General features: G+C 34.3%; 1 protein-coding gene across 1 annotated transcript in view; it reads right to left on the reverse strand.

Moving 5' to 3' along the window:
* Positions 1-2,000: 2,000 nt before the first annotated feature.
* The window catches only part of LOC122750520 (fibrillin-2-like), a 137,203-nt gene continuing 111,851 nt past the window's right edge, over positions 2,001-27,352 (reverse strand). Inside the window, exons 32-35 of the mRNA XM_043997270.1 lie at positions 23,381-23,500; positions 13,145-13,376; positions 7,119-7,281; positions 2,001-3,766 (exon numbers count right to left, since the gene is read on the reverse strand). Of these exons, the coding sequence (XP_043853205.1) occupies positions 3,392-3,766; positions 7,119-7,281; positions 13,145-13,376; positions 23,381-23,500 (890 nt within the window). The 3' untranslated portion in view covers positions 2,001-3,391. The remainder of the gene's footprint in view (positions 3,767-7,118; positions 7,282-13,144; positions 13,377-23,380; positions 23,501-27,352) is intronic.

Below are 27,352 nucleotides of genomic sequence, written 5' to 3' on the forward strand. Positions count from 1 at the left end.
CCAAACCAAACCAAACAGAATTGGCTACCATGCCTTACTGAAATCTTGATATGTGTATGCCCAAAGACAAACATAACTAAATTTTAACTGTATTAGTTGAGTAGTGGAATACAAGGACATAAGCAATCTGGGTTGTAAAAAAAAAAATCTACCTCCAAGGGGATAATCAATGGATTGAACACATGCAAAACCAGTTATCTCAGAAGCTGTTAACTGAATGATAAAACAGGAAGGGAAACATCAGGAATAATCAGTTTTATCAAATATCCATTTATCCTGGATATGTTAAAGATCACAAGATCTGGTAACACTACTTACTTTCAAAACGGAGTCCAAATTCTACTGAAAAGAATGTCTCAAAATGGTAATTTTCATTGTGTTATGGAATATATAAAGCTTTTCTCTTCAATGTTGTGAATTCTCAGGCTTCTTCAAAAGATTATTAAAGTTTAGTAGGAATTTTTACTTGTTAAAATTTCAAAGCTAAAGTCCAATTTTGCTTCAGTTAATTCCATAGTACAACATTCAAAATGCAACAGTGCCAGATAAGAGTAAATACAGTCAAGTTTGAGAGAATACCCAGAGGCAAATGCTTTTTAATTACTCTCTGAAGCCAATTTCTAGTTGGCAAAGATTAATAGAGATCAATCATAATATTTTCCTGTTTTCTCAGTTCCTTGGATCCATAATTTAAACATGATTCCTTAAAGCTTGTATTTAATTCTCAGATGCATCCATGAGCATCTTAGACAGGTGTTTTAAATTTATTTTTATTCCAAATTTAATAAACCCTAAATAAAATGAGCATTTAAACAGACACTGTAGAGCAGGGGTGAATGAAACTGTGACTCTCCACTGAACAGTGCTTAATTTACAAGTATAAATTCAACATGTAACTTGTAAAGCTCCAGACATGTTGTATAAAACACATTTCATATACATATACACATTATATGTTATTGTATATATGTATACACTCCACATTATTTTTATGTGTGTGCACACATTTTTTTATATTAAAGGGAAAATAGTTTTGTTGTAAAGACAATATTTGCTATCCTGTTAGTGTAGATAGAATTTTGCTTTGGGGGTTTCTCAGCTATTGTCATTGATTTAGAAAAAGTATAGTTAAGATTCAGGGCAATTGTCATCCTTAAATAATGTCCTGAAACTTCTCTGGAGATAACTAGAGTAGAAAGCTTCCCAAAGGGATTCTGTTTCCAGTTCACTGATGGATGAGGCACTGTAGATATGGAAAGATTTGAAGGAAGATTTCATTTCAAATCCTTTCTTAAAACCTGTGTGACTCCAGGCAATACCTCAGTTTCCTCATGTGTAAAATGAGAGGGTTGAACTCAGTGGCTTCTAAAGTCCTTGATAACTCTAAGTCTATTATCTTATGATAAAATTTTAACATGATGGATATTAAAGTACATACTAGTGCTTTAGTCTGATCTTGTAAAGTTTCTAATTCTTGCAAAAATACTGATTTAAGCAAATATTAGGCTGCTGGGAAATGACTACCTCTGATTTTTTTTAATGGATTTAATTTATGATTTCATTAGAAAAGAATTTCTAGTAAGGTAACTTTCCCTACCAATTTAAAGTCTTAAGAGAGTTTCCTGAGAGCACCAAAAAGTTGGTACTTTCCCAAGTTCACATAGCCAGAATGTGTCAGTGGGAGGATCTGAACATAGATAGATCTTTCAGACATTGGGCCCAATACCCTACTACATATTATGGCTGCTCCTCATTGAAAGTTGTATTTTGATGACTGTGCTCCACTTAAGATGAATCTGTGTGGGATTAAATGATATGTTTTATAAATTTCCAATGTTCTTTATGAGAATACTCTGTATAGGAGGATTCCATACTCTTAAAATACAGGTGATTCCAGAAAATCTACTCCAAAATAAGCCTTTAATGCAAGAAAAGTATTTTCATATTTGATACAGATCTATAAAAACAAACAAAAGCAAAAACCAAAATTCTTTCCTCACAAACACTTGATTACAAATTTATAATGTTTCTTTTCCCACAAAACAAAATAAATAAAACACTGGATATAACTGGTTACTAATCTTTGGTCAGCACAGGTACAAGATAGAAACAAACCTTTGGCTGTTTTACATATGAGGTTTGGTTTTGTGTCCTAATAGCAGTCAAAAAAGCACTGTTGGGATATAAGCCTTATTTAGTACATAATAACATAGCTTTTTTTAAAGACTAAAGCAAACTAAACATCAATTAATGGTACGAACACCTTTCATACACAATAGACTATGACAAAATGAAGCGTACGGTATATGACTACAGCATTAATGAAAGTTCTAAAAAAAATTTCAAAAAACACATTTCCTTGACTGCACTGCATGATTAGTTTGCACATATGGCAATCCTGAAATAGCTTGATCACAGTAAATGCACCATTAATCTAAGCCAGCACCAAACCCTGGGAAACTTCAGGAGTTCCTTTCAAAGGAACGACATTTCAGCTGCCTACAATAACACAAATATGTAGAGCACCCTTTTTAAGAATAAGGTGTTATGGGTAGCATATGTAGTTCCTTGAGGTTATCAGTGGAAACAGTACAATTTGGTCTGCAATGCTAATGGTATTAAAAGTAGTCAAGGTATTTTGCTACAGGGGTTGTGCTTCATCTTCTATTGATGTATCTGGTGATATAAAACACAAACACAGTGAGCTGTTCTGACTTAGATCTTCCTTTACAGAGTCTTATGTAATTCTCATTAAAAAAAAAATTACTATAATTTTCATTCAGCTCTGCAAGGCTCTCTTTAAGAGAGGCTGGATGACTGGGGGGAAACAAGGAAACATCTCTTGAATCTACTGGAAATTTTTTTAAAAATCACCTCTAAAATGAATAAGTTCAAATTTATAAATCTAAAGAAAAACAAATGAGTTTCCCTTCTTGTTTAGTCTGCTCATTTCTCCATATATTACTGCATTAAAATAAATAAATATCTATATTTTAAAAATTAGGAACTATAGCAAAATACCTAACTTGTTACAGACTGCTAACAGAAAAAAAGCTCACATTTTTGTGCATCTAATGCCATATGCTGATCTCTTAAACATTTAACTTGTTTTTTTAAATGTCTTTTAAAGTGAAGTTATATAAAAAATACAGTAACCACAGTTCCTTTGTACCCAAATCTTTGGCCTCAGCAGAGTTTAAAGTACATCTGGGGACAGGGGCAAGTGGGAAGGGAGGGACCAAGTAATAAAGGTTTTTTTTTTCCTCTTAAAAAAATGTCACTGACTCCTTATAGCTTGTGAAGACTAGATATGCTCAAGTGGATTAAATAGGTGAACTAAGATTACTCAGTGATTTGAGCACTGAACCAAGTCTATAAAGGGATAAAGGGGTTAGTAGAGTTGAATATGCAGCCTCATTTTGAGAGCTTCACCATGCTCTCCTAGAAGGTAGTTGTTCCCATTACTGTCTTCCAGTTTCTTAACTTCTTTCTTCTTATACAGAGGAATATTAATGATTTCCAATGTGTATGTTTCAGGCACAGATTTTTTCTTGGCCATGTGCAAGTAGTTTAGCCCATCCTGTTGGTAGATTCGGGAGATATCGTTGTCATTCCCCTGGGAGATGATGTATTGAATGTGGTTGTTGAGAGACTCAATGGCAGGCATGAATTCCAGAATATGTAACTTACTGCCAAGGCTGGGAAGGTTGAATTTCATTTTGATTGGGGTGTCCATATCTATACTTTCTAAGTCCATCTTTTCAACCTGAGAAAAAGAAGATAACAATCTTCAGGAATAAGGCCCACAAAGCAATAAGAGCAAGAAGAAATAGAGAATCTGACTGCGACATTAGTTTTATCAATCAAACCTTCTTACTCCTAGTTTCTGAATGCATTTTGAAGAAATCCTTTTCAGCTAGAAGAACTGTTCCTTTTCTGTAAATTTTGTAAATCTCTATGACTTTAATAGGTAATTGTAGGTTACAATATAATCTGCTTGCAATGAAAAAATATACCTATTTAGTAAAATGTTCCATTGTTGGAGACTAAATTAAATCTACTCTGGCTGAATAATCTAGGAATTCTAATTCTTATTCTTAGGTCTACTTAGAGGGCTTGATTTATGACAGGTCATGAATACTATAATGGGGTAAATTACTAATAGTCTTCAGAGCTCCTAAGTAGAACTGGTGAAAATGCATTGGTAAAAATCTGTGTCATCATGCAGAAATACAGAATATAGTTCAGGGCAACAATGGAAGGTCTGAGAAGGTTGTAATAAAAAAACAGGTAAAGATGAAAGGATCTTTTAAAAATAAAATCTTTAAGAGTAATGTTGTAACATTATTGTTTTTCAGAGATTTTCCATCACAAAAAACCATGAGGTTTCATGACCCTAAAATTAATATAATGCTCCTTACTGACTGAGCCAACTCTACTATTCTGCAATTCTCCCTACTTCTATTATTGTTTTAATTGTGTTTATTCTTTGGCTGGAGAGGTGAAGGCCCTGATTGAATGTTTTTCAATCAGGTACAATGAGTGGAAGCAGGGAAACTGCCCTTTCCACTTTCCATTAGCTCTGAATAGAGTGTACTTAATGGAGAATGCCTAGAACTGGGCTCTTTCAGTGACATATCTAATCCTTTTCAGTGGGGCAGCTATGCTGGTTCAGTGCTAAAAGATATGGTTTGTTATAACAATAACAAACCCTAGTTGGTCACTTGGTGGATACAGCAAAAACAAAGGGCTGCTTCAGAATATCTGTCCTAATAAAAGGAGACTTGAGTACTCAATTTATCTTAAAGAGAATGACCCTACCCTCTCTTTCTCCTTATCTTTGGGGGATGAGGGGTGGGTGGAGGGGAAAGGGCTGAATTCTTTGTTCTGTGATTCAGAAAGTCTTCAGTGTATGCTCCAATCTTTGCAGCAAAGGATAACTACTCCTAGATGATAGCCAGAACATGTGCTGAGTGAGGTGAGCCTAAGACTAGATCTGAAAGCCCCAGGTGCCTTTTCTGATGTGTTCTTTTCTAAGCATAGATGACTGAATAGGTGATCCTAAAACATTTTGAGGTTTGGAAGTAGCCATATGGGCTTGAGGGGTCAGGAGTTCTTGTGTTCTCCAATTATAGCTTATTGGAAACTAGAGGAGTGTTTGATAATTGTATGTTTTACAGAAAAGATGACCATAGAAGGAAAAGTCCCAAGTTTTGGGCTGGTTTGTCTGAAGATATAGACCTTGTGGTAGTTGTAGGAGAGTTAAAATTTTAATAAAGCAATCTCACCAAATGTCTCATATTTTAATAGTTATGTTACTGCTGCTGTTTATCTAAGGACATTTTTAATTTTGGTAAACACACTTAGGAAATGTCCTGCAAACAAATGTTTTGTCACAAAAGTAAGATAAATACCTTTGTACCTCCCTTTTGGGGTAGTACTATATATCTAGTCACATCTAAATTTTCAAAGTGATTTTTCTTTTTTTTTGGTGGGGCAATGAGGGTTAAGTGACTTGCCCAGGGTCACACAGCTGGTAAGTGTCAAGTGGCTGAGTCAAGATTTGAACTCAGGTCTTCCTGAATCCAGGGTCAGCGCTTTATCCACTGTGCCATCTAGCTGCCCCTCAAAATGATTTTTCATGGGACTCTAGGGTTAAGAAGTCTCAGTCACTGAGTATAGGGCAGAAAGTCCTGCCCCTTTCTTTAGGGACCAGGCTTCTCCAAGAATGAACCCCATCCATGTCCTTGTGTCCAGTGCTGAGAGGATCCTCTTAATAAGAAGCAAAGGTAAGATCTCAGCTCCATCTTACATTAGTCTTTGCTATTACTGCTATAGGAAACTATCACAAAATCTACTTCAGAATTTTCTTCTTCTGATTAAGGGATTTATAATGAGAGATGTGACATCAAGAGAAACTTTATGAATGTTTGTTTCAAAGCAAGAAGAGAGGTCTTACTCCTTCTTTGGTGTCATTCTCCCTCTTTCCTCTGACAAGACAATTTTTCCTATTTCTAGACTAACAGGTAACTCAGAATGGATGCATCAAAATATCCCTGATAGAAGAGTCCTGACACATTTAACTGAAAGTTAGAGAGAAAGATCTACAGGCTGGATTTATCCCCTGTAAGGTCTCCCGAGAGGGTAGCTCTTCTTGGTTTAGTGACTAATTTTTCAGATTTAATTATTCAATTAAGTCTTTTAATTTGTTCTATAGAACTCTCTTTTGTACTGGATTGAAAGCAGGGATTGTTTTGCCATTTCTATTTGAACAGTGCTTTATACATAGTAAATGCTTTTTCATTTATTCTTTCATTCAGTTACTAATGGTGTCTTCAGATGTACTGAGAACTGTATGTCAAAGATAGCTGGATAGACTACTCTGTATCACACTTTTATGAAAAGTGAATTCCAAATGACTAGGGTCAATTTCATGATTAAGCTGATATGATTTACATCATGTTCATGAACTGTCAATTCTAGCTTTCCAAAGAGATATATATGTAATGCCATGAACCAGGCAAGAAGTTGAGCTCAACAACATGATTCTCCCAACCCAAAATTTCTTACTATATGCTTACTACAAGACTGTAAGCTCCTTGATGGAAGAAGACATATATTATTTAAACTTCACATTTTTCCAAGTGAATACAGTATTTTATCTTCAGGGAACTCTGGCTTACAAGTTAGAGTTGTCAATTTGATTTGGTAGAGGAAGTTTCCATACTGGGAATCCTCTAAACTCACAAAATCACAGGTTTGGGCCAAAAAAAAAGTTTTAGCACTTAATTGTAGTAAGTTCAGTCAATAAAAGCAGCATTGGTAATTTAGAAAGAAATTCAAGATCCCTTTTTAGCACCATTATTAATATTAAAATATTCCAATGGATAATCTTAAAGCAATTATTTTCATGCTTTTCCCCTTTAGCTAGCAGGTTTTTATATAGCCCTTCAAATTTATGTAGCATTGAAATTGACCTATCTATTGCATCAACTATGACAATTTACAGTATATTGAGTTCCACTGAACTAAAACAAAAATATTTATGTGTCATTTTCTCAAATAGATGAAATCTTGAGGCTCAATAAAGTGAAATTCTAAGTTGTAAATTTACTTACCACAGTGGGTTCAATTTCATTAATATTTCCTTTTTGTCTGATTTCTTTCTTAGGGTAGTCATTTATTTTGCATGCTTCAGGAGACAAAGTATTTCCTTCATCTACCTCTGTATCCATTGGTAGATATTGGCCTTTGTTAAATCCCATTCCTGAGACCCAGTGACTGTTGGCAAAAATGAGCATGTGAATGATACAATTTTTAACACATAATCTGATGATATTTGCCTAGACTTTCTTCCTAGCTTTTTCCTAGAGGGTCTTCTGAAAAGGAGCAAATAATTTTCCCCATGAAAACGAATATTTTCACTTTTTTAAAACCACCAAATGACAAAAAGACTTTTTACACTATTGGAAGAAAATTTTATTTGGACTGACTGAAGGCAATAAAGTATATGATATTATATTCCAAACTTCTCCTATTCTTCATTTTCCTAAAATAGAAATGTAAAGAAGTATATGCAACACATGGAAACTAAAGTCAGAGAATGAAACTTCCAATGAAATTACTTTAGAATGCCACGCTATAAGTCTCTATTTATTTCCAGCTTGTTTATTCTAGTTTTTGGAATAATCTCTGATTTTATATTTCAGTACCAAAGAATCACTGTAATGAATCTTTATAACCATGGTATGAATCAAGTCTTTAATTTAAAGTTACATTTTGACATCTACAAATTTTAAAAAATTTTAATAGCTCAAATGATATGTTTAGTGTAAATAGAACAACTAACTGTATTCCAGATACATCCCTCATAATTTATTCCATTTATTCTAAAAGTTATGTCAACTGATTTTATCATTGGTCTTTAAAAATTACCATTACTGTACTATTAAACATTAATAGAAAAAAGAGAAAAAGACTGCGAATTCCTTGATGCTCCATGCTTTGCTAAAATTCAGATAACATATGTCAAGTACTTTGCAAATCTTATATTAATTGTTATAAGTGTTACCATCATCATCATCATATCAATTTTCTCATCTTTCTTGATGGTGTTAATTTTGATACATTCCATAATCTCTTATTTTCCTTTTATATTACATCATCTGTTATTGCTCAGGTGGAAAAAGTAACTGCTATTGTAGATGAATAACACTGCTATGACATAGACTTCTGAAAACATCTTTTTTACAGCTCTGCATACAAGAGCTTTATGTTCCAATGTAAGATAACAGGTCAACATATTATATATTTATATATATATATATATATGTGTGTGTATGTGTTTACATATATATATATATATATATATAAACACATACACACACACACATATATATGTGCATGAATGTATGTGAGTGTGTGTATGTGTGGTACAGAGAGTAGATGGTAAACAGGGGGAAGAAATGGAAGCAATGTCAGATTTTATATTTTTAGACCAAAAGATCACTCACCACAGATTGCAACTGAAGCTATGAAATTAAAAGGTGCTTGCTTGCTCCATGGTAAATCTGGACAGTATACTAGAAAGCAGAGACATCACCTTGCTGGAAAAGGTCCATATAGTCAAAGCTATGGTTTTTCCAGGAGCAATGTATGACTCTGAGAATTGTACTATAAGGAAAGCTAAGTGCTGTAGAATCAATGCCTTTGAACTGTAGTGCTAGAGAAGACTTTTGAGAGTTCATTGGACAACAGGAGAATCAAAACAGTCAATATTTAAAGAAATTAATTCAGAATATTTACTCGGAGGTCAAATACTGAAGCTGAAGCTTAAATAGCTTGGCCACATAATGAGAAGACAGGACTTACTAGAAGAGATGTTGATTTTGGCTAAGACTGAAGGCAAAAGAAGAAGGGGACAGCAGAGAATAAGATGGATCAATGCCATGAAAGCAATAAACATGAGGTTTAAGAGACTCAGAGACAGTGGAGGACAGAAAGGCCTGGCATGCTATGCTCTATGGGGTCATGAAGAGTCAGACATGACTGAATGACTGAACAACCACAAAGGTGGATTAGAAAAAGAATTAGCAATTATGAGTAATGGAGTTTGAAGGGAATCAGGTAAGCCAAGAAGAAAAAACAAAGAATATTGAGTGTCATTTTTGAGGGGCTGCAAGTAGGCTAGTTTTGATGGAAAAAGTACATAGAAGAGAATAAAGTGTGAGAAGACTACAAAGGTAAGACAAAGCCAATTTACAAAGAGTCTGACTGCCAAACATAGTTTATATTTAATCTTGGAGATAATGGGAAGCCTTTCAAGCTCAGTGAGAAGGGGAATAGTCTGACCTAGTCAGATTTACTCTTTAGAAAAAACAACTTGAGTCAAGATGGTAGAGTGGGAGGAAATGCTAAATAAATTGTAAACAAATAAAGAAACAAAAATGACAAATAAAACTGGTTCTTTAAATAAATAAAAAGCTGGTTCTTAGAAAAACATAATAAAATTGTTAAACCTTTAGCTAATCTGCTTAAAAAGAAGACAGTAGGAAATAAAATCAATAAAATAGCAAATGAGCAAGGTGAAATCACAGAAAAACCATCAGAAATAAAAAGAATAATCAGAACATATTATGCTCATTTATATGCAAACAGAACACCAAAGGAATAGTTGAATATAAGCTACCCAAACTATCAGCAGATCTTAAATAACCTAATCTCAGAAAAGAAAATAGATCTCGCTTTTAAAAGACTGCAAAACAAACAATCCTCCTAATTCCCCGCCACCCCCCCCCAAAAAAAACTCTTTGGATTGGATTTATTCACAGAATTCTTTCAGTTTTTTAGAGAATAGTTAGTACCTATATTTCAGGATTTATCCTGATGAGAAAGAAACTTACCAAAATTATTTTATGAGACAAATATAGTTCTAATAATTTGGGGGGGGGCAATGAGGGTTAAGTGACTTGCCCAAGGTCACACACAGCTAGTAAGTGTCAAGTGTCTGAGGCCTGATTTGAACTCCGGTCCTCCTGAACTCCTGAATCCAGGGCCAATGCTTTATCACATATAACTGAGTACAGAAATACACATTACCAAGATTGTGAAATATGAGGGACAGGGGTGAAGGGAAAGGCAGGAATAAAGAGGGGAGATTAAGGGAAGAATGAACCAGAAGAAATAAAGAGTCTTAAAGACAGGATGGAGTGAATCACATGGCAATAATGACTGTAAATGTGAATGTGATGGACTTATTCACAATACAGAAAAGGAAACGATTAGAAATCTGAGTCCAATAATATATTGTTTACAAGGAAAAAAAAAACATTTGAAATGGCAAGATACACACAGAGAATATAAGGGGTCAGAGCTGAAACTATTATGTTTCAGTTGAAGTAAAAAGGCAGAGGTAGCAATCATAACCTCAAACAAAGAAAAGTAAAAAGGGATCTAATTAAAAGAAATAAACAGGATAACTTCATTTTGCTAAAAGTCACCATAGACAATTAATTAATATCAATAATAATTGTATATCCACAAAATAGTCTAGCAATTACATTTTTAAAAGGAAGGCTAAATGAGATAGAGGAAAAAATAGACAGTAAAACTGTAATTGTGGGGGACCACATCAATGAATTCAATGTACAACTAAAAAATAATCTAGAAAAATCAACAAAACAAAATCTCCTAATTCAACTCCAAAATAGAAATTCTGAAAAGTCAAATAGATTATTAAAATAGAAAGAGAGAGAGAGAGAGACAGACAGACCAAGCAAGCAACCCTTTGAGGGATGTTAGGCTATAGAGGTCATCCCTTGAAATACAACCTGATAGTAAGTGGTGTTATTTTATTCAGTGAAACCCAGATATCTTTTCGTTCTATGTAGCTTGGAGATTATGAGTATTTGGTATGTTTGCATCTATTAAAAACATTGTTTTTATGGATCAAAGTTATGTTGAGGAGTGTTCAGTCTATGATCATGCTATGGTATCAGTTTACTTTGTTGAATTTTCCAGGATATTTTGGAGTCTGTATTTGTAGTATGGGCATTTGTCATCTGTCAGTTGATGAAAGAAGAGATTTTTCTGATGTATAATTCTAGTTCTCAGGTCCTTTCTTGCTAGTTATTTGAAAGGTGATAAATTTTTATAGCTTGCAGTAATGTTTTGCAGTTTCTACCATTTCCTTATATAATCTATATTGATCACTATATCCTAGGTGCTTAAGAAGAAGAATAATTTAGTAATTTTGGTGGCAAAGACCTTGTCCTGAATTGCCATAGTGACACATTTTGAATCAAAAAATTTCCAGGAGTACATCAAACAATCTAAAATGCACACTATACTTGGATCTCTTTTATATATTTGCAGTACACATATAAGACGTGAGTATGAAACTGAGTCAAAAGCTTGCCTATAACTGTTTGTTGTTCATTATATTAACAGCACACCAACTTTCTATTTTTCATGATACAATTAGCCATGTATTGTGTTGGACATTTTGTGATCACATAGAACATCATTTTCTACATCTATTTTTCAAGCCTCTGTAATAAAGTCCTTAATTTAAGTTATTTTGTTTTCTGCACTGTTCTGCCTCCTGATTATCACATTAACATTTCGACTTTTGCTTTCATTTGCTAATAAAAGGAATTTAGAATTTCTGATATGCTTTTACTTTCTGTATTTCTTTTCAAAGACTTCTATTTTGTTGTCTTTAAATGGGTGATTTGACTTTCATATTTCCTATTGCATGTGTCAGCTAAATATTGCTGTAATTTTCCAATGCCTTTCTACAGATATTTAATAGCTCTCTCAACTTTTTCTGTCATAGCAATGTATTCCTTGTTAGCTTCACCTTTCTTCCTACCCCTCTTACCCCTCTTGTTATGTCTATAATATATACTGAAATGTGTGGACCCTGAAACATTTTTGTACTTTCCATCAAAAACTATAATAGAATGTGTTTATTACCTAGGCATTCATGTAGTAGGTATCATATTTTTAAAATGATTTTGGAATAAGTAATCTGTCAGTTGGATTCATAGTTTCAAATCCAAAAAGAGATTTTCAGAATTATTGCCTAATCATGCTCAAATATTTTTCAAAGACAGGTAATATCTTGGTGCTATTTTCATTGTCTATTTTGTTATTAGGTAAAAATTCTGGAATCTGCATTAAGTATTTTCAATAATAGGGTCTTCAACTTTTCTCTCTTCTGATTTTTAGCATTTTCCTGATTTTATCTTTTGTATCATCTAATCTAGGTTTAGTTATTTTATTTATTTATTTTTTTTAGTGAGGCAATTGGGGTTAAGTGACTTGCCCAGGGTCACACAGCTAGTAAGTGTTAAGTGTCTGAGGCCGGATTTGAACTCAGGTACTCCTGACTTCAGGGCCGGTGCTCTATCCACTGTGCCACCTAGCTGCCCCCAGGTTTAGTTATTTTTTACAGTTGCCTTGTATTGGTCAGCATATGTGGTTCTGTGAATTGGAGCATTGATGTCACTGATAAAATGCAACATGAAGCCTTTGTCTATAATTGGTGAGATCTCTGTTTTTGTTATGATATAGTAGTAGAGAATAATGTAAGTATTTCACTTGTGGTTTGTGTGTTTTCATGGCCAGTGTGTCATCTGTACTAAAACATTTCTATCAGGTGAGGTATTAATATTTTTTTATTTGTTCCAATGTAGTGTGGCTTCTTGGAGTATCAGAATAGGAAATACTTAGCAATCCTTCATGACAAGATAATTATCATGACAGTTTCAAGTAAGCCCAGCTTGCAAACCTTATGCTACCCCATTTATTTCTTAAATTCATAGGAGTTTCATAGTGGTGGCAGTCTTAACTTAATCAGTGGTATTCCTAGAGTCTAATTACCTAGCGTTTCAAAGTTTCTTCCATGCCTTTGCACTATCATAGAAATCTTAGGACACAGAGTCTTTGCTATACATCAACCTGGCTGATATTTTCTTACTCTGCCATTCCTCACACTCTTCCTTGCCCATAATATATATTCTGGATTGCACATCATCATCATTATTAGAATCTTTTTTTCACATAATAGGTAGTATATCTTTCTTAGTGTCACATGAAAGACAATACAAAACTCTTAATGTTGTTGATGGGATTATCTCACCCTTCTCCATCTCTGTAGTACCCAGGTGGGCAGCTACAGAGATAACCACCTTCCATGTTGGAACAAACAAAATTGCATGAGTTGTTTGTTGATGAACATTCATTCACATGATGGCATTCACTGGAAAATTGGTCAAACGAGAATCCAGATGGACAAGTACACTTGTCACTTCCAAGGGTATTGCAGAAGGAGGCAGAACCACAAGCATTTGGATTGGTGCACTCATTCTCATCTATTTGAAAAACAGAGGACTATTATTCAGGAACATAATATGGAATTAATAACACCCCGAAACCTTAAATTTTAAAAGAAGTAATAGGAGAATTTTATTTCATGGGCTTGCATGTCCATGAAGACTTTAGAAGTTGAAAAACTATGTCATGATTTTGACATGAATATCCTTCATAGTTTTTTTGTCTGTTTTCTTTCACAACCTAATGGGGAAATGTTTTTCATGACTACACATGTATAACTTATATTGAATTGCTTACGTTCTTAAGAGGGGTGGGGAGGGAGGGAGGAAGAGAATTTAGAGACCAAAGTTTTAAAAATAGATAAAATTTGTTTTTACATGTAATTTGGGAAAAAATAAAATTCTAAATAAATGAATATCATTTATATTCAGTTTCTTATTTGCAAGCTTTACTAACAATTCTCCAAAAGAATTCGACATTTACCTACTCAATAATTCATCTTAAAATATAACTACTTCAGGGGCGGCGCCAAGATGGCAGAGAGGAAGCAGCAAGCTGCCTGAGCTCTCCTTCTGTTCCCTCAAAAAGAACATTAAATCAAGTCTCTGGACAGATTCTGAAACTACAGAACCTGCAAAGAGACAGAGAGACACAGTCTTCCAACCAGAGATAATTTAGAAGACTTCAGGGAAAGGTCGTTCTGACTCGGGCAAAAGGGAGGCCCAGCACAGGGCAGCAGCCCAGCGCCAATAACTGAGGCCCCTGGAACCTGGCTCAAAAAATCTGGTGGCCAAGAAGGACAGTGGAAAAACCTACCTGCACCAGCCTAGAGGGCAAGTTGCCAGCAGCAGGACCACAAACAGGATAGGCACGACCAGGCACACAGACACAGAGTGCTTAGACAGGAAGTGCAGGGGGGCAAACTACACACACTATAAAGGCCTCAGAGTAAAAAGCTGGTCACACAGCACCTATACCCATGCAAAGGAATCCCAAAACAGGGACCCTGGTGCCCCCAGAACAGACCTCAACTTAAAAAATAAATAAGCTGCAATAATGAGTAAGAAGCAAAGAAGAGCCCTCTCCATTGAGAGCTTCTGTATCAATAGGGAAGAAGCCAGTGCAAACTCAGACGAGGACAATACCCTCAAATTGCCTACATCTGAAGCCTCACGAGGGAAGGTGAATTGGTCTCAAGAACAAAAAGCCTTCCTGGAAGAGCTCAAAAAGGATTTCAAAAATGAATTGAGAGAGGTAGAAGAAAAAATGGGGAGAGAAATGAAAGCAAAACAAGAAAACTATGAAAAAAGAATCAGCAGCTTGGAAAAGGAAGCACAAAAATTGACAGGCCAAATAGAAAAAAAAAGTGCATAATTTCACTGAAGAAAATAATGCCTTAAAAAATTCATTTGGCCAAATGGAAAAAAAGGTGCATAATCTCATTGAAGAAAACAATGCCTTAAAAAATTCACTTGGCCAAATGGAAAAAAAGGTGCATAATCTCGCTGAAGAAAACAATGCCTTAAAAATTAAAATTGGAGAGTTGGAAGATAAGGAATCCATGAGACACCAGGAATCAGTCAAGCAGAATCAAAAGAATGAAAAAATAGAAAAAAATGTGAAATACCTCATTGGAAAGACAACTGATCTGGAAAACAGATCGAGGAGAGACAATTTGAGAATCACTGGACAGCCTGAAAGCCATGACCAGAAAAAGAATCTAGACACCATATTCCAGGAAATTATTAAGGAAAACTGCTCTGATATCATAGAATCAGAGGATAAAATCATCATTGAAAGAATCCACCGATCACCTCCTGAAAGAGACCCCAAAAGGAAAACTCCAAGGAATATTGTAGCCAAATTCCAGAATTATCAGGTGAAGGAGAAAATACTCCAAGCAGCCAGAAAGAAGCAATTTAAATATCATGGAGCCACAGTCAGGATTGCTCAGGACCTGGCAGCTTCAACATTCAAGGACCACAAGGCTTGGAATATGATATTCCAGAAGGCAAAGGAGCTTGGATTGCAGCCAAGAATCTATTACCCAGCAAAAATGTGCATTTTCTTTCAGGGGAAAAGATGGACCTTTAATGACATTGGGGACTTTCAATCTTTCCTGGTGAAAAGACCAGAACTGAATAGAAAATTAGATCTCAACATATAAGACTCAAGAGAAGTTTAAAAAGGTAAACAGAGGGGGAAAAGAAAAGGTCACCCTATTAGGTTAAACTGTTTATATCCCTACACGGGAAGATAATACTCATAACTCTTAAGAACTGTAAATGTATTTGGGCAGAAAGAAGGAGTTTACACAGAGGGTATAAATATAAATTGTATTTGGTGTGATGATACAAAAAAATTAAGGGGTTAAAAAGGGAGTCTCTGGGGAGGAGAGGAAAGGGGAGGTGGAATGGGGTGAATTATATCATATGAAGAGGTGAAAAAAAAAACCCTATTACAAAAGAGGGGAAGAAAGGAGGGGTGAACATTGTTTCAACCCTATTCTCATTAGATTTGACTCAAAGAGGGAATAAGTTATACGTTCATTGGGATAAAGAAACTTAGCTTATTCTTTAGGGAAGCAAAAGGGGAAGGGTAAGGGGGGACTGATAGAAGGGAGGACAAGAGAAAGGGAGAAAAGGGTAAAGAAAAGAGAGGGGGGTGATAAAAAGGGAGGGCAGATTGGGAGAGGCAGGGTAAGAAGTAAAACCTCAGTGAGGAGGAATAGGGTGAAAGAAGGGGGGGAAAGTACAAAGGGGGTAAATAGAATGGAGGGGAATAACCAGTCAGTAATAATAACTGTGAATGTGAATGGGATGAACTCTGTTATAAAACGGAAGCGAATTGCAGAGTGGATTAAAAACCAGAATCCTAGAATATGCTGTTTACAAGAAACACATTTGAAGCAGAGAGATACACACAGACTAAAGGTAAAAGGCTGGAGCAGAATATATTATGCCTCAGCTAAAGTAAAAAAAGCAGGGGTAGAGAGTTTAGGAATAGGTGGAGCTTTACTAAAAATAATAAACAGTATCTACCTAAAGCCATCAGCAAGTATTATATGCAATGGAGATAAATTAGAGGCCTTCCCAATAAGATCAGAGGTGAAACAGGGATGTCCATTACCATCCCTATTATTTAATATTGTCCTAGAAATGTTAGCTTTAGCAATCAGAGAAGAGAAAGGAATTAAAGGAATTAGAATAGGCAAGGAGGAAACAAAACCTTTGTTTTGTTGCAGATGATATGATGGTATACTTAAAGAATCCTAGAGAATCAACTCAAAAATTACTTGAAGAATTAACAACTTTAGCAAAGTAGCAGGATATAAAATAAATCCACACAAATCATCATCATTTCTATACATGACCAACAAAGTCCAGCAGCAAGAGATAGAAAGAGAAATTCCATTTAAAGTTAACGGTAGATAATATAAAATACTGGGGAGTCTACTTGCTAAGACAAACCCAGGAACTCTATGAACACAACTACCAAACACAAATCAAATCAGATCTAAATAATTGGAAAGATATCAATTGCTCATGGATAGGCAGAGCTAATATAGTAAAAATGACAATCCTGCATAAATTAATTTACTTATTCAGTACCGTACCAATCAGACTACCTAAAAATTATTTTTTAGAGCTAGAAAAAATAATAACAAAATTCATCTGGAAAATCAAAAAATCAAGAATATCCAGGGAAATAATGAAAAAAAAATTTCGCAGGAAGTTGGGTTAGCGGTACCAAACCTGGAGCTTTACTATAAAGCGGCAGTCATCAAAACTATCTGGTACTGGCTAAAAAATAGAGTGGTAGATCAATGGAATAGGCTAGGCTCAGGAAATGTAGTAGTAAATGACACTAGTAATGTAGTGTTTGATACACCCAAAGACTCCAGCTTCTGGGATAGGAACTTAGTATTTGACAAAAACTGCTGGGAAAACTGGAAGATAGTATGGCAGAAATTAGGCATGGACCAACATCTTACACCTTATACTAAAATAAGGTCAAAATGGATACATGATTTAGACATAAGAGGTGATACCATAGATAAATTAGGAGAGAAAGGAATAGTCTACCTATCAGATCTTTGGAAAGGAAAACAGTTTATGACCAAACAAGAGATAGAATATATTATAAAATACAAAATGGATGATTTTGATTACATTAAATTAAAAAATTTTTGTACAAATAGAAGCAATGCATCCAAAATTAGAAGGGAGGCAGAAAGCTGGGAAACAATTTTTGAGGCCAGTACTTCTGATAAAGGCCTCATCTCTAAAATATATAGGGAACTAAATCAAATTTATAACAATCCAAGTCATTCCCCAATTGAGAAATGGTCAAAGGATATGAACAGGCAGTTTTCTGATGAAGAAACCAAAGCTATCTATTCCCATATGAAAAAATGCTCTAAATCTCTAATGATTAGAGAGATGCAAATTTTTTAATTTTTTAAAATTTTTTTTGAGATGCAAATTTAAAAAAACTCTGAGGTACCACCTGACACCTATCAGATTGGCTAAAATGACAAAAAAGGAAAATAATAAATGTTGGAGAAGCTGTGGGAAAATTGGAACACTAATGCATTGTTGGTGGAGCTATGAACTGATCCAACCATTCTGGAGAGCAATTTGGAATTATGCCCAAAGGGCGATAAAGCTGTGCATACCCTTTGACCCAGCAATACCACTATTGGGTCTTTTTCCCAAAGAGATCATGGAAGGGGGAAAGGGACCCACATGTACCAAAATATTTATTGCTGCTCTTTATGTGGTGGCAAGGAAATGGAAGTTGAGGGGGTGCCCATCAATTGGGGAATGGCTGGACAAGTTGTGGTATATGAATACAATGGAATACTATTGTGCTGTAAGAAACGATGAGCAGGAGGAGTTCAGAGAAACCTGGAGGGTCTTGCGTGGGCTGATGATGAAGTGAGATGAGGAGAACCAGAAGAACATTGTACACAGTATCATCAACATTGAGTGTTGATCTACTGTGATGGACTATATTCTTCTCACCAATGCAATGGTACAGAAGAGTTCCAGGGAACTCATGATAGAAGAAGATCTCCAAATCCAAGGAAAAAAAAAAAGAACTGTGGAGTATAGATGCTGAATGAACCATACTATTTCTTTTGTTTTTGGTGCTGTTGTTTTTTCTATTTTGAGGTTCTTCATCATTGGTCTGATTTTTCTCTTATAACATGACTAATGCATAAATAGGATTAATGTTATTATGTGTATATATATATGTATATATATGTGTATATATATATATGTATATATATGTGTATATATATGTATATATGTATACATATATAACCTATATCAGATTACCTGTTGTCTAGGGGAGGGGTGAGGGAGGGGAGGGAGTGAGAAAAATCTGAAATTGGAAAGCAAAAGTTCTCAACAAAAGTTGAGAACTATCTTTACATGTAACAGGAAAAAAATAAAATACTTTATTAATTAAAAAGAAAGAAAGAAAGAAAGAAAAGAAAAAAAAAACTACTTCAATTAGTCTTTTCTCTTTGACAGAAATATTCTTAACCTTCACTCTGTAGGGAGATATAATGTAATTGATTTAAAGAAACTAAATGAAGAGAAGTTATTTATAAACATTTTCTTAGTATTATTGTTTTACCTGCTTAAAGAACAGTCTTATGTCAAGTGCATCTTTCTCAGCTAGGCTCATGAAAATATGAATGTGCAACTATATTCAATACTACTAACATCATGGTGATGATACATTAGATTAAAAAGGAATTATTTCACATTTTATTAACATGTCTATAGGATCATAGTAGCACAATGATTCTGTACTTAATTATACAGATGATATAGAAGATCCACAAAGAAGCAGTGCATCTTTCATATTTCTGGAAAGTATTATAATCAAAATTTCATCTTGGGGAAAATTCACATTTGGCTTCATGTAAATCTCTGTAATTTTCAAGTATCTATGTTGGATGCTAACATTTCTAATCTATTATTTGTAAAAATTATTTTTCATATGCTACAACTGGCCTATTTGCTGCTAAGCATTGGGAACCCTTTTTATGATTTACAGAAATACAAGAAGACATTTGGGAATATATCCACTGGAAGTGAATGTCCATTTTAACTGGTGTCTTAAAATATGGATAGAAACAGGATAGAAAGTTCCTATGAGTAAAGGATAGTGTTAATATGAGAGTAAATATCATTTGCTAAACAAATGATATGAGATTCGTAAGAGAAATCCATACATGCATTTAAGGTAGCAGGGTTGTTGTGGGTTTTTTTTTTAATTTTAAGAATTTATGCTTAACAGAAATACATTTGATATTATATTTAATGAAATTAGTATTGGGATTATCCAAAGTACATTTTCTATTGGTGTAACTAGATTGTGCTATAATTAAATCTTGCCCCTGAATGCAATGTATCTTTTCTAGTTTGTATGTGTACAATTTGTAAAATTTTCTAAATTGTATCGGATGAAGATTCTAAATTATGGCTTTGCCCATTCAATAAGCCCCTATAATTTTCCTATTGCATTGAGGATCAAATATTAAATAACTCTAGTTGTTTGGGTTTTTTTTAATGTCCATCATCACCTGGCCCCAACTTACCTTTACAACCTTATTACAGTCCCACTTCCCACAGTCTATGATTTTACTCAATTGGCCTTCTTCCTAACTGTCACAGATTATCTTTACCTTTGTACTACCTGTCTCTCTTCCTCCTAGGTGAGCTCAAATTCTACCTTCTACACATTTTCCCATTTCCCTAGTTACTAGCTCCACATTTTCCCAATTATTGTATTGCTCTACTTATTTTGTATACAGAATTGTCTTGGCAAAACAGAATGTCACTTCCTTGAAGGGAAGAACTGTTTCATTCTTTTTTTTTTTTGCATCACCAGAACCTAGCAAAATGCTTGACACATAGGTGTTTAATAAATGGATAATAATTTGATTATGAAGAATATTATAACTTTTTATGAAAGAGTGTCAGTTTTGGTGCAAGTGAGAATACCATTCACAAACTAATCAATAATTCGTAGTCTTTAAATTTCACTTTTATCTAATTCTTATCTTTATTTTATTTTACAATGTAGAATAATCCACCTGCTATTCCCACTACCTCATCTCCTTTATGCTTTTTTACCTGCTTTGAAGTGAGATGAGATTCTCATAGTAATAAGGGCCCAAGATTGAGAATTTTCCCAATTTTCATGATGGTTTTGTAGCAAAGAGTAGATAATGAAAAAAAAATTGTACCGTGAGTTAATGGTATTCATACTACTATCCATCTTTGTGGCCTTGTAAAAACAATAAACAGAGCAAGCACCTTCTTTTAATCAGAAACAATTGATGAATTTAAGTTGATATAAAAAAATGACTGTTTATACAAAAATGTTGCCAAACTTTAATTATGGTGTTTTAATTGTACCATTGTATGTGAATTTACATTATATACTGTCATGTTTAAAATCTAAATGTGTGGTTGCCTTAAATTAGAAGCTTTAGCACCAGTCTTTGGGCATTAAGCATTTATTAAAGCATACTAGGTATTAGTAAAAGGAGAACCCGTGGAGTTCAGAAAGTTAAGAAAAAGGCCTATCTAGCCCAGAATTCCACCCTGGTCAAGTTCTTCCTCAAGTCCTCCATCACAAGCCTGCTTCAACCACAAACTGCTCCAGCAAACTGAGTGTGGAAACTTTTTATAGGTCTGGAGGAGAGGTGGTCCTTACACACTGCTTCAAGCTGATTGGTTATCTTTACCCAAATCCATTGGTTCACTGGACTTAAAAGTGGTCTCATGTTGAGTTCAAAGTCCTCAGTTTCAAAGAACAATACCTTCTTTTTTTTGTTTGTTTTGTTTTGTGTTTTGTTTTGTTTTTTGCTGGGCAATTGAGGTTAAGTGACTTGCCCAGGTTCACACAGCTAGTAAGTGTTAAGTATCTGAGGCCAGATTTGAACTCAGGTCCTCCTGAATCCAGGGCTGGTGCTCTATCCACTGCACCACCTAGCTGCCCTGAGAACAATACCTTCTTAAGGGCCGGACAGGTGTGGTTACAATCTAATTAACTTTAAGTAGAATAATCAGCAAATTCAATCACTCTCAATTCAATCAGTTTAGATTAATCTCCAGGTGGGCATTTGAGTATCTGCTAAATCCCATTATTTTCTCACAATACATATACATACATGTACACATATGTACATACCTTCATATAGCTGGAACTGTTTCTCATTTTTGTATTTTTCCCAGCACCTAACACAGTATCTTGAACATATTAGGTGCTTAATAAATGTTTGTTGAACTAATAAATTAGCACCCAAAGTAGGGATTCTTCTACTCTTTTTTTTTTTTTTTTGGTGGGGCAATGAGGATTAAGTGACTTGCCCAGGGTCACACAGCTAGTTAGTGTCAAGTGTCTGAAGCTGGATTTGAACTCAAATCTTCCTGAATCCAGGGCCGGTACTTTATCCACTGGACCACCTAGCTGTCAGAGTAGGGATTCTTAACCTCAAGATCACAGACCCTATAAGTGTTCCTGGATAGATTTCAGGCAGTCTGTGAACTCTGAATATAATAATTTGACCCCCAGTCCCTGAAACATATATAGTTCAATAATTTCTTAAAAACTAGGTCTTTCATTTTAGTTAGACATATTTACAAACAAGGACATTGTGGCTTAGATAAGATAAAGCAATTTCCCTAGTCACAATCACTTAGGTCCTCCAGACTCCAGACTCTGTCTGGTGTATATTTTACAAAACCACATTGTGTATTTGTTAAGGAATGATCATGAGGCCTCTCTAAGGATTTGGTCATTCAAATATTCTATTTTTGACTGTAGAATATTATGCAGCACAAGTTCTTTCCAAATGGTTAGCCTTGAAATAATAACAAATACATCATTCTGACTTTCATAGGGCAAAAGAGTGAGTTTTAATATTGAATTACCTTCTCAATTTATGAACAAAAAATAGCACTGTTCTGTTTTGTTTTGTTTTGAACCCTGAGAACCTAGTATAGTGCCTGGCACATAAAAGGTGCTTAATAAATGCTTGATTGACTGAAAGAGATTTGAGAAGCCCATCAACAAATGAAATGAAATAAAACCTATTTATTTTTGCTGAGTATTAACTAGGAATATGGAATTTTTCATTATTTAATCTCCACATTGCTATTTTCTACCTCTTTTGGTTTAATTATGTCATTTTCTGATGTTTCATGATACAAAATGTTTGGCTATGAATTATCTTATATGTGACTCATAAAATTATAAATACTTTAAATAAGTATGAAGTATATTCACATTTTACCATATTTTTTAAAAGCAGCCTTTACACAAACATTATCAATTTAGGACACAAAGCTGAATAGATAAGTCATCAATGTTAGAAAGATTTCTACTTTGTTGTAGTTGCCAATGGCATGTTTTTTTTGGAATTAAGTATATCAATTGTCTTATTTACTTCTATTTAAATATTTTATATGTTATTTTAAAGGAAAGGTATAGTTGTGTATGAAAGGGTTGGGCTGGACAATTCTTAGTGTCAGTCTAAATTACCTTCAAAATTTTAATGGAGAAACATTAATTACTTTCAAATTTTTAATGAAGACACATTAATGGAGCACAAATTCAATGGTGATATGGTGTTATGATATAAATTAAGATGATCATTATAACAAAGAATAACTATAATTTTATTATTTTTAAACTTTGATGTTCTATTTATTGTTTCTAATGACCAAGAACTATGTAGGGCATGGGTTCTTAACCTAGGTGTTATGAACTTAATAAAAAAAAAACCTGATAACTGTATTTCTGGAAAAATTATATTCTTTGTAATTCTATTTATTTTATTTTATTCATTTAAAAATATTATTCTGAGAAGGGGGTTCAGAGGTTTTACTAGACTTCCAAAAGGGTCCTGGACACAAAAAAATAATCTTTAAGGAGAATTTTAATTTTATTTGTTCTTTGGAAGTATTTGAAGAAAGGAAATTCAGTATCTCTAGAGGAATTAGGCTCTTACCATCACACTGATTCCACTGATAATGTTGAATATACCCTTGTGGACAAGAACACCTGTAATCTCCGAGGATGTTTTGGCAGCCATGTTGGCACTTGTAGTTTCCATCACCTTCATCCACATCTGCAAGAATAATCCAATAATATGAGAATCTGACTCTTCACCTAATGTGCAAACATTATCATTTGCAAACACTATCTAACACAAATATACTTATCATTATTTTGTGAAGAAACTGAGGCACTCTAATTTTTAAAAAATCCATTCTGTGTTAACAGTGAGAATAATACCCATATATACAAACCATTCTATTCCTGTTAAGTCTACAAACTTCTAAATAAAGTATTTTAGCAAATCATCTATGGCAACATAATTTTGTCAGTTGTTATACACTGTATTTTGTGACTTAGATAAGTATATATCTTCATTAGTTATTTTATGTTTTGAAAATAATTATTGTTACCCTTACTTTTAAGAAAACACCAACACCAAAGGACCACAGATTTGTAAGACAAAATTCAACAACAATTAGATGACAATTTCATTACTATATTAAAGTGTTTAACTTGGAAGCAATATTAGAAAGTTTTACACATATGGAATTAATCTTGAGCATATTAATATATGCAGATACACATACATTTTGCATCCCCCCATCTCTCCCCCTCCCTCTTTTTCTCTTCTCTTCTTTCCTTTTCCTCCTGCTCCTCTCTCTCTCTCTCTCTCTCTCTCTCTCTCTCTCTCTCTCTCTCTCTCTCTCTCTCTCTCTCTCTCTCTCTCTCTCTCTCTCTCCTCTCTCTCTCTCTCTCCTCTCTCTCTCTCTCTCTCTCCCCTTCTTCTTCTTCCTTTCCCTCTAAGTAAGTGTCTGAGGCCAGATTTGAACTCAGGATGGTGAGTCTTCCTGACTTCCTGTCAAGAACTCTGCCACCTAACTTGCATAGATTGTATCTAAACTAGGAAGAAAAATTCCATTTTAAGAAAAAGGATGTGTCTATATAACACAGTTGTTGGGGTTTTTTTGGTAATAAATTCAAGTCTAACTAAGGAAATAAAGTGCCAAGACACTGACTTCTAAAAGAAGTGAATATATTGGGTCGCTATATATTGGATCATAGATAACTAACTAAATCATAACTAAAATCAAAGACTAATGTTTAACATGTTATCTTTTACCAATAGAAAATTCAGTTATAATGTTTTCTGGATTGTGCTAATCCTTTAATATTTATCAATACACATCAGGTTACACTTAGAAAGCAATATGAAGTAACTTCTTGGAAAATGCCTACTACAGATGGTCATAAGTGTTTATTATTAAATTTAGTTGGGGTGAGCTAGGTGGCACAGTGGATAGGGCACCGGCCCTGGATTCAGGAGGACCTGAGTTCAAATCCGACCTCAGACCTGTGACACTTACTAGCTGTGTGACCCTGAGCAAGTCACTTAACCCCAATTGCCTCACAAAAACAAACAAAAAATTAGTTGTTTAAAAAGTAACAAAAAAGTAAAACTCTCTCAAATTTAGGAATTTTGTGTATCAATACAAGCAGTATGATATGTGAATCCAAGTGGACATTTACATGTGAAACCTCCCAGGGTATTAACACGGAGAAATTACCACTTGTATCATTTGGTTTGTCATTAATCAAGGTCTGAAAGCAACAAGACATGGCTATTAAACTTGACTAAAGAAATCTGAATATATCTTTTCTCATTAGGGCAAAAGCAGGTGTACTTCTTTATCAAAGTGTTTTGTCTGCATTTCACTATAAGTTTTACAAACTTCCATTTGCATTCAGTAAATAGCTTCTTCTCTCCTACGTACTATACAAAAATACAAATGGCAATTTGTATAACCTCAACTCTTAGGACAGTGCCTAGCATTAAATAAATACTTGTTGAATTCAATTGATTTACTTTCACAGTTTAAGCCATTGGAAGCAATTTATCTTGCTTCATGTATTGTCTTGGAATAAGAAGGGACATGGTCAACATAATTAGACTCCTATGGAACTATTCATATATACAGTATTCAAAGGACATAGTTCTTTCAGACAGTGAACAAAGTACTTAAATGCAGAGTATAATTTATTATTCATTATTATACCCTTTTTAAGGGAAGTTTCAAATAAGAATCAAACAGAATTTGGACACTGACGGGAATCTTAACATTGTGAGAAATAATTGTTAATAACCAATATATTGAGGAAATTCAGAGTTCTCCCCTTCTTCCAAAAGTTCTGATTTAGTACATTTTTTTCTTGAATTTCAATTGCTGATAATGAGGTTACTTTGATTCTCTGATCTTGATCAGCCCCAACCCAACCTTGCAGGGATTTAATCTAGTGTGGGAAAATCTACTGTGTTCTACTCAATCTTAGGTGTATTCAGATCCTTTTGTTTAGATAGCCAAATGTTAGGTGTGATCTGAATAGAGATAATTTCTCTCTGTTCAGGGGTCAGTATCAGCTCCACATTGACAATGGTACACATTCTTTGAATTGATTGCCTAAAGTCATTGGTGGTCTGGTATAGAGCTTTTGCCTATCCAAGATATATCCAGCCTTTTCATTTTAGCCTCTCAGTGCAACATAGGATAATATTTACGTTTTCTTTCTTCTATGTTACACTGTTAATTTACAAGAAGCTTGGGAGGCATTGAAACCTCTGGATTTGTTTCACAGGAATTGACACCTAAGACTTGACAATTATGCTGTACTTCCAATTTTTTTTAACTCAAATGTAGAACTTCATATTTATAATGATCACTTTTAATCTTATTTAATTTGGACCATATAGTTGGATTCCCCTTCAATGGAAGGCCAAAGACCTTGGTCTCTCCACTTCAGACATCAAGCTGGAATTAGCTTAACTGTACTATCATCTTTCCTATGTTTCTACACCTTATCCCAAAGGATAGCATGAGAAAGTGTCAAATGCTTTGCTAATATGTAAGTATACTATGTCCACAGCATAATTCTAATCTATTAGTTATTCTGCTTCGCTAGAAATGAAAAAAGGAAGAACTGGAAGTTAGTCTGGCATGACTCGTTCCTAAAGTCATTCTGGATTTCTTTAAGAGTGTTTACAGATGATCTCTTTACTAATACTCTTGAATTCTACCAAGAATCAAAGGCAATAGTTTTGAGACACTACTCTCTCCTTGTGCCCCCTTCTTCTGGAAAATCTGAAAATCTGGACATTTGCTATTATTTCATCTTAGGAGCATAAAAAAAAGATCTGTAGAGACTTATAGTTCTACTCCAAACTTTTCTTTTTATTGATGAGATTAACTAGCAGAGCCTGGACTCATACTCAAAGAATGCTGATTCCAAAAAGAGCCAGGCCTTTCAACCTGTACCATGTTGGCATTCTCCACGATCTTTTAAGAAACAAAATCTGAGCAATCCTGATTTCCAGTCAAATGCTCTTTTCATTCTATCTCACTGTTAGAGAGGACAATGTTTTAGTAATCCCATTTTTAATCTAAATATAAATAGTTATATAATTAGGTAAAGTCAATTCCTATCTTCTTGCTGTAATAAAAATATTTTGTCATTCTGAGAACTGGATTTTGACTATAGGTGTTTATAATTGTCAAGAAACCAACCAGCTTATTTATAGCTTATAACAGAAAGAAGTATAATCATTATATTTGATAGACCTCAGTTTTGGCTACATTATTTTCTCCTGGCTCTCCTATGTGTCTTGCCTAGAACATTAAAATAGGCTTTTAACCAATCTCTCTGCTTCAAATCTCTTGCCAAGTGATTTTTCTAAAGAGAAAATCTAACCATGTCACTCACTCTCCCTCCTTAATGAACTCTAGTGACTATTACTTCTAACATAAAAAAAAAACTTGGGGTAGCTAGGTGGTACAGTAGATAGAACACTAGCCGTGGAATCAGGAGGACCTGAGTTCAAATGTGGCCTCAGAAACTTGACACTTACTAGCTGTGTGACCCTGGGCAAGTC

The sequence above is a fragment of the Dromiciops gliroides genome, chromosome 1, assembly GCF_019393635.1.
Source record: "Dromiciops gliroides isolate mDroGli1 chromosome 1, mDroGli1.pri, whole genome shotgun sequence".
Taxonomy (NCBI): Eukaryota; Metazoa; Chordata; class Mammalia; order Microbiotheria; family Microbiotheriidae; genus Dromiciops; species Dromiciops gliroides.